The sequence below is a fragment of the Thermobia domestica genome, chromosome 3 (genome assembly GCF_964235325.1).
Source record: "Thermobia domestica chromosome 3, izTheDome1.hap1.1, whole genome shotgun sequence".
Classification (NCBI taxonomy): Eukaryota; Metazoa; Arthropoda; class Insecta; order Zygentoma; family Lepismatidae; genus Thermobia; species Thermobia domestica.
Window position 1 is genome coordinate 61,965,843 of NC_137456.1, and position 9,281 is coordinate 61,975,123.

The 9,281-nt window shown below is 37.4% G+C and overlaps 1 protein-coding gene across 2 annotated transcripts in view; it reads right to left on the minus strand.

The window, feature by feature from the left end:
* Positions 1-8,573, minus strand: part of LOC145681439 (uncharacterized) — a 136,876-nt gene extending 128,303 nt beyond the window's left edge. For both annotated transcript variants that reach the window (XM_081753083.1, XM_081753084.1), the window contains exons 1-2: positions 8,430-8,573; positions 4,862-5,044 (exon numbers count right to left, since the gene is read on the minus strand). In XM_081753083.1, the coding sequence (XP_081609209.1) occupies positions 4,862-5,044; positions 8,430-8,486 (240 nt within the window). In that variant the 5' untranslated portion in view covers positions 8,487-8,573. The remainder of the gene's footprint in view (positions 1-4,861; positions 5,045-8,429) is intronic.
* Between the last annotated feature and the right edge of the window lie 708 nt (positions 8,574-9,281).

A 9,281-nucleotide genomic window follows, 5' to 3' on the forward strand; every position in this document is an offset into this window, starting at 1 on the left:
ACCACATGAGCTCCCGCCGGGAATCGAACCCGGTCTTCCATGCCTCAATAATAATAATAATAATAATAATAATAATACATTGACTGACAAAAAGTTAAGTACCTGGAAGGAATAGTTCGATGTCGACGTAATTTCGTACACATGCATACTATTGGTGGATATGTATGAAATGAAATCTTTCAGCTTTACGTCCCTTAGTTATGCCGCGTAGGCTAAAGAAGACGGGTAATAATGAGAATGAATGAAAGGATGAAATGAAGAAAGTGGGAGGAAATAGGAGAACCCTGTGAAACTATACACACGATGTTTATTCACAACAAAACCCACTTGGCGAGAGCTGGGATCAAACTAGGGATAAACGTGGGACGTAAAACTCAAAGATTTCATTTCATTTTCAAACTAGGGACACCGCACTCCAGAAGTGAACAGTCTACCATTGAACCACCACCGCCTTCGGTTGGTATATAAGTTTTTAGAGTTGTAATAATATGTGCCAGCTTGAACGTACACTAGACCAGAATGCATTAGTGTTGTCACCATGAGACCGTGTTTTCAGGCCTAATGGAGTATATAAGAGGAAAAATCTTTCAGTTTTATGTCCGACTGTTATGCCGGCTAAAATAAAGGAGGCGGTGATAATTAGAAATGAATGAAAATAGTGGAATGAATAAAGTGAGAGAAAACGGGAGAACTCAGAGAAAAGCCACGAACACTTGTATGTAAGAGGAATGCGCAGAGTCAGACGGTTATTGAACACTGTGAAAGACCGCCACGTGCTGTGTGTACGCCACGTGCTGTGTGTGACAACATTACCAGCACTTGACAGTTCTTGAAAGGAATCTCTTTGTGGCTGTGCATGTGGTCGTCTGGTTGAATCGTGCAATATCCAGGCATGTAGAGCATTAAGATATTAATGGTTCGGACTGAATGAAAACGTGAGGAACACCACACATCGTCAATGGTTCAGTCGACAAAGTCTGATCATATCAAGAGAGGATTGGCATATTGTGCTCCAAGCACATTGTAACCGGGCACAGGCAATGGACTCACTACAACGCGTCGTGTCATCCTGAACCATTGGTCGGACAGTAGCAGCAGCCGAATTACTGAATTGCCGTCTTATGCGTATGCTTCGGTTAACACTCAATATATGTAGGTATGTTCGGAGTTTTCCGTAACCGCGAACCATGGATTGCTAACCAGTGACATCCCATAATTTTCAGCGATAGATCTCGGTTCAGCAGCACCTTACTACGGAGAAAGCTGAAGCATAATACCATAGAGTAACGAAAAGATCACTACTCTATTCCAATATTTTAGATTAGATGCTTCCTGGTTTTATTTCTTATGAAACCTATAATATGCCGGCAATTATGGTAACACTTTAGATTGAATAATTTATTTTTACATATTTCTGGGCACTACTGTCATCTATGATCCTAAGCCCATTCCGCATGAGGAATGACGTCCCTTGGCGAGCACACTATCCGGACAATAGAGAAGCAGCCTGGGAACTGTATGTTAGGTACCATCTCGGCATTTGGCTGGTTTGAATGAGGGAAACCTCTCTCATGATGGCTGTCCTTAAAAAGCTACGACATTCTTTCGATTGAGTGCCCTCACTGGGAATCTAACCCGGGACCGATCGCACCGAAAGGTGAGAGAATTAGAGACTATGGTATGCAGGGCACCTAGGTTGAATAGTTTTCTCGATATTGGAACCTCATAATTATACTTTAGTTTTCAAAATAACATGCTTCTGCACCTCCTATCATTGGAAGCTACAATATCAAAAAAGTGTAAGGTAAGCAAGAAAGTTCTGTCGTTTTTTGTGGAGGTCTGTATTCAATTGGCCCGCACACCGTAAGTTGGATGTGAATGTAGATAAGGGGAAGGTCAGTTGTTTCTGTAAGTATATCCAACATACTACCTGGTTGTGGTAGTTCAGTTACACCGTGAACTTGTGTAAGGGCAAAGTGAACATGGGATCTCCACAGAGCGTCATAAGGGCGTATATGCTGTACGAGTTCAAACTGAGCTCACACGCCGCTGTAGCGGGGCGAAAGATATGCCAGGCCTTCGATCAGGGTGTAGTGACTACGCGGACAGTGCAGCGGTGGTTTCACAAGTTTAAGGACGGTGACGAAACATTTGAAGACGCACCACTTGACAGAAGACCAACACATGCACAAAATGAAGATGTTCAGGCATCAATTCAAGCGAACAGTAGCCACACATGTGAGGAACTGAAAATACAATTCAGTGCGAGTGGAGAAACCATTCGGCAGCACCTCCATCAACTTGGGAAGCACTACAAGTTAGATCGATGGGACAAGCATGATTTGACTCCAGGTCAGAAAGCAACGTGAGCAAACACTTGTGTTTCTTTGCTGTCTCGTCTACGGAAGGAACCATCTCTGGACAGGGTGCTGACATCTGATGAGAAGTGGGTCCTGTACGAAGCTCCACGGCGCCATCATCATAGGTTAGCATCCCATGAACCAGTTCCAAAACAGCCGAAACCAGCACTGCACCAGAAAAAGGTCCTCCTGTGTGTTTGGTGGACTGCTCGAGTCTTCGTTCATCGGAAACTGCTACCAGCTGGTGAGAGCACCAATGCTACTCTGTACTGTCAGCAGTAGAGACGTGTTCAAGAAAAACTCAAAACTCTGGAGCCAGCACTTCTGAATCGCAAAGAGGTCTTCCTGTTGCAAAACAACACTAAGCCCCACGTGACTAGGATGAACCGGGACATCATTCTACACCTTGGGTGGAAACAATATTGAATCCGCCATGCTCTCCGGACATTGCGCCGTCCGATTATCGCCTGTTCCATTTCTTGGACACTCACTTTAGAGGACGCTAGTTCAAATCCCTAGTAGAAGTGCAAAATACACTTGATATACATTCTTGGCTTCACGACCCACCAAGTTTAACCGCGATGGAATCCATGTCCTTCCAGAACTTTGGCAGAAGGTCATCGAAGCTGATGAGAACTATTTTTGATCTTCCAGGTACGACTTAGGTAACATATCGATGTTCAAAGATAGTGGGTGAAAATGCAACAGAAGTTTCTTAATTAGCTGTATAATTTATTTTTTGGACGGATAAATTACTGTTTATGAGATTCTTCTACATAATAATAATAATAATAATAATAATAATAATAATAATAATAATAATAATAATAATAATAATAATAATAATAATAATAAATGTATGTTTGTCATCAGATTTTTGTATAGAAAGTAGCCACCTAACTTCGTACACGGATGAGTGTTCACCAGATTCAATCTCATATGAAGCCTTATTTCTTTCAATTTTCAGCTTGACGGGGAATTGATGGGCAAGTCAACATTTATACACAGTTCTGACTGGTTCCAACAATGCCTCGCCTTTATGCAACCAACGATACATACTTGTTATGCTCTCTTACGTAGCGGGACAAATTAATCGTATTGCTTAGTATTTCTTAAGCAAGATTGCCATCCTGCAAGAATCTTGTAGCTCTTATTAAAATGTCTTACAACCCCATCTTTCTATTTACTGTTTATACTTTACAACTTTCTGAAAGTAGGGTATCTCCACCCATGCAGCACTGCACTCTAGTGGACAAACAGTGAACCTCATCATTAAAACGTGCATTTTGGCGCGCTTCCTCTTCTCGTCCAAAATAATCCGTTGTTTCGGAAGCGGCGAATCTGGTTCTTTCTTTATGTCAGTGGGAGGGCGATTGCAGGTAGCAAGCAAGACGACCCTGAAAGTTGCACATGGTTTGACTCATTGCAAGATGAAAAAAATGTTGCATGTCGCTTTCAAGATTGTGTTTACATGGAGAAATCGTGTAGGCCTGTAAGATTTTTTTAATGGCAGCTACAAGATTCTTGCAGTATTCCAACCAAGCTTTAGTTATTTTTTCTCTTACGTCTTTATTTTCAGATATTTTGAATAAACCTTATCCTCCCCGTGCGAGGAATAGGCATTTCACCTACTATCTCATAAACATGTAGAGGAATAAGGACATGAATATTTATCTGCAAGCACATACTCACCCCAATATAAGGCCGTAAGAGCAGAGTTGTTAACCTTAGGGAACAGACTTATCGATTTTCGTCTTTAAGATTATCGTAAATTACCAAAAAGAAAAAAAATCCTATATTTGTTATGCACGTAATATATGCAGATAATAGCAACAACATACTGTATAATAAACTTATTTAGTAATATTCAGTTTCGAACTCCAAATCGACATCACTGTCCTCAACATTTTTTAAAATCCTTATTAACACGATTCTGAACAACAATATTTCCACTTCCTCGTAAACGTAATTGAATTTAACGAATGAATGCAGGGTTGGCATTTGCAAATTCGCAAATTGTTATAGATTTATCGTAGCGGAAATGACTGTTAAAAGCTCAGCCTAAGTGTTTTATAAGTGTTTAATGCGCATCTATAATTTATTTGCACATTCAAAAACTGCGAAAGAGTGTTCATTCTAAAATTTATCGTATATTCACCTATTATCGCAAAGGCTTTATCGTATGTAGCATGATTTAAATTATCGTATATCACTATCAATTATCGTATGGTTAGCAAGCCTAGTTAAAAGCACAAGTAATTGAAGTTCAATTGTCAACGTTGTAAAAATAGTTTGCATCTTACATTTAAATCATGTAAAAGCGAACAATGGTTTTTACATGATAAGCGTTATTTACAATATTTGGGCATTAATCTTTTAAGCTCTGAAGGGAGCTTCAGGTGGAAGTCTTAGAAATGAAATATGTCCAAAATGACTAAAAGAAAACTGAATCATTTGTGCACTGAGCACCACACATACAATTAGTATATATATATACTTACCGTTATCAAAAAAGATTTAGACTTTAGTGCATTCATGGCAATAAAGGTCGTCATTATAACAATTGTGGTATATGCAAAATCTCCCCAACATATGGGAGTCGAGTTGGTACCAGCCACCATATCATAATTTTTAACCGCATTATACTTAAATCCTACCATAATCAGTGCGACAACACCTAAGATCTGAAAAGAACATTTCAAATAAATTCATGTAAGAAATGCCTCACGATATAAGTTACCTACCTAGCAGAAATCAGTATTGTTTTATTATTATTATCAGAATCGACATGGTGCAAAAGTATTCTCTATTAGCATCACATAAAACACTAAATTTCATGTATTTTAATGTTTATAATTACATGTGATTTTATACACGAAAATTCTTCTCTAATAGTATAGGCAAATTAGGGTTGGAGACGGAAAGAAAATATTAGAAAGCAAACTTTCATTTTAACACATTTTATGAACTCCCCTGATACTCCACAGAAAAGTCCTAAAAATCCCACGTGGGCAACCGCCTGAAATGACGTCATCAATATGACGGCCATGCCACTACGACTACTTATGCTTATGTGGTAATATCTCATCACAGAACTGAGATACAAACTTCGTTCTGGTGCCAAATTAAAGATAAGGCATTGTATAAGTGATTTCAGCTAATATCATTTTTACGTGTTGCCGTCATTTTTAAATATGGCGGTTATTATCTTAAAAATTAATTTTCTCCGTTTCATTTTGTTTGTTTTAAAGTAGATTGCTAAGAAACTACCAGCTATACGGAAAAACACCTCAAAGTAAACGTTATAGAGTGGAGTCTCACTTTTCTAAAGATACCAATATTATTTCTGTATCTTAACAATTAAGTGAACTACTCCATTTTCTGTAGCGCAAGGAGTTGAATTTTTAGTACTTATATTACGCTAAAGATGTGAGAATATTTTATAATTAAAGGCGGAAAAACGTTTAAAAAACAAACATTTAATACATTCTCTTAAACCGCTGAGACTTCTGAGAGAATCGTCAAAAATAGCACATGAGCAACCACCTAAAAAGACGTCATCAATATGGCGACCATGCGAATACATTCATTTATGCTTATAGGAAATATCTCATCTCAGAACTGAGATATGAACGTCGTTCTGGTGCCAAGTTAAAGTTACATGATTCAAATGATTTCAGTTAATATCGTTTTTTTGTTACCGCCATTTTAAGGTATACCGGGTGTTATCTTAAAAAATAATTTACTCCGTTTCATTGTATTTGTTTCAAATCAGATTATGAAACTACCAGATACATTCATAAGAAACAGTTTTAGTATTTTAAAGTAACATTGATATCGCTAATTTACTATACTTTGTAATGGAAACAGTCTGCATTTTACATTATGATATTATCAAACAAAATTATTATTTAAAATAGTAAATATTAAATGTTTTTGTTATAAAATAACACATATTTAAAATTTTGTTTAACAACATAACATACATATTTAATCAAAATTAAAAAACCCTTTACTGCATTACAAATTACATAACCTGGCTCTCTACAATTTCCTTTTAACTGTTCCATTCATTAATGTTTCAAAATCCTTTAGAAGATTGTTTCTAACTTTCTTCAAGATCTTTACAAATATAATCGTCGTCTTCTAATGAATTTTATACTAGTTTATTTGTGCATGATTCTCCTGCACATTCTCCACACATGGATGTGCAGTGGAGCAGTGGTCGAAGTGAGGTGGTATGCGGTAGTATGCCATATCGCCTCTGGTTTATCAGTAATGAGGACATACCGTCTCTGGTTTTCCAGTGATCAAGACAATATTTAAATATACGGTATGTTGAGTCAAAATCACAATAAAACAAACCGCCTCTGCTTTTTTTCCACTTCGAACACTGCACTGGAGTCCTCCTTTTCGGCACTTACAGTTTCTGGAACATCAGGATCGAATGGTCTACTATATCTACATTTACGTGCACGTGTGGAGGGCGAGCCCACGGCCGTTCGGTCTATTTGATGGACAAGCTCCGACAAACAAGACATTGTGCGTATTGTTCTCTAAAAGATTTGCGCTGGGCGACAAAATACTCCGCTTAGCAGGCGCACACCCAAATAGTTTTGTTTTGAGGTGTTCCAGCTTTGGAAGGTTCAATACTACAAGCTACTACGTCTACTAAGTATTGAACGGGTATTATTCTGCAACTGAAAATACGATAAGTAAAAGTAAAATACTTTCACTTACATTTTCAGAAAAAAAATGATATAATTAAATTGTTTTTATTAGAGAAAGAGTAGAGATGAAGTGTAAGATCAAATTTTGATGCTTCCCTGATTTCCCTGTTAAACAGATATAGTTTTATTGAGAAAATGTACAAATATACGTTGAGTTGGGAAGTTCTGGGGCGGGACTTCGGATTCAGTGGACTCCCGTCGTTAGTACGCCACTGCTACTTACCACTAATGAAGTTAAACGGGGCCACCAGATGTAATTGTAAAAGTGCAAAAAATACAAACCAACTTGTGTTAGATTACTACTAGAAGCACGAATGCTAATCGAGTTAGAGCAGGGCGAAGCAGGTAGGCCCACATGGGGTTATGTCCAAAGGGAGCAGGCGCGTCAGCGAACGTATATTGTAAACAAAGGTAGTGAAAACATGTGGACTTACACGATAATACAAGCACTTGTAATGTTTTGACATTAGTAAAGCTATACTTATAAATATCAAATACAGGTTTCGGCTTGTGTATAGCCCGCTCCCCCCAGTTCTTTGTCACCAGAACTGGGAGAGTCACTACTACTGCTACTACTACTACTACTGCTGCTGATACTACTACTACTACTACTGTTACTACTACTACTTATATCGAGAACAGAACCCAACCAACCCCTGCGGGGCTTCTAACTTGTTCCTACTACTACTATTACTACTATTGCTACTACTACTACTACTACTACTACAACTACTACTACTACAGCTACTACTACTACAGCTACTACTATTACTACTACTATCGCTACTACTACTACCACTACTTATACTATACTAAAGCTTCCTTACCACAAGATTTACATCTTTATAACATGCGATTGCGATTCATTATGAACTAATATGAATCGTTAGAATAACTATGATTCGTTAAAAAATCTCTGAGGGTAGCGGACTAGACTCAATCCCAGTTTTTGTAGCGTACACTGAACACTAATATCCCGTCGGCGGAAAGTAATATCTAATACAGCCGTCTATTATATGCACTCAATTATAATCATCGTAAAGCACATCTAATGATTTTACACTAGTAATCCTATACTTGTAAACATAATATGCAACTGTATTATTTACTATTCTTTTCTGTCGCCTACAAAAGTCTGTTCCTTGTAAGCATGTCTTTCCATGCAGAGTTGTTGAATTTTACCTGTAATTTTTTAAAAAATAATGTGCCTAAATTTGACCAGTACCCTATTTACAAGTAATACTATCATTAGTTTTTCGCAGTCAAAATTTTAAAAGAAACAAAACAAAACAAAAATATCAATTTAAAGCACAACTGGATTATTTATATCATTTCTTACCAATCGAATGGAGTAAACAACATGGTACAGTATTTGCAAATACTTAAGTTGACACATTTTTGGATTCACACTAAGTTTAACTTGAGTTTTAATAAATCGTGCGGTATGAAACAACCTTATTTTTATCAACAGTGCTTGATATTTCCAAGTACTACTACTACTTCTTCTTCTTTAATTAGGGTATTATATTCAGGTGTAGATTAGGTTCTTCTCACCTTCATCTACGTGTGTCTTTATATTATTTTGTGTGATAAGTACGGGTGAGGTTAAATTTACATTGAAGTTGCACCATCCGAGCGTGATGTAATACCACGTAGTATTACTCCACTTTGCACACAGAACTTTATTGATTTTTTTAAAAGAAGTTATTTACTTAGGCTATGAAACAAAGCTGAGCGAGCGTCAGCAAGCGAAGGGGTTTAGAAGCCCTGTAGGGCTCGTTTTATTCCACCTTTATCACAATGATAATACCACGTGACATTACATCACGCTTGGGTAGCAACTTGAATGTAAATCTAATCTCACTCTGATAGTACATGTGACATGTTTTTTTCTCATTCTAAAGAATGTTACTTTAAAGTGGTTCTTCATAAATAGTGTTCCATAAGTTAATGTCATTTTTAGGTGTGTGAATGGTACTTAGTTCATATTGTCATCATCATACTACCTAATTTATACCAAAGAAATCTTAGAAAATATCTGCTAACTTTCGAAATCGAAGCATTCAGTGTTGACAATACACAAAAATAAATTATATATCAAAAGTTAATTAAAATATCTACGGTGCCCCCCCCTCCTACTGAAACACAACACAGAACTAAATGCACTGAGAAAAACCCGTTGTCCGGACAG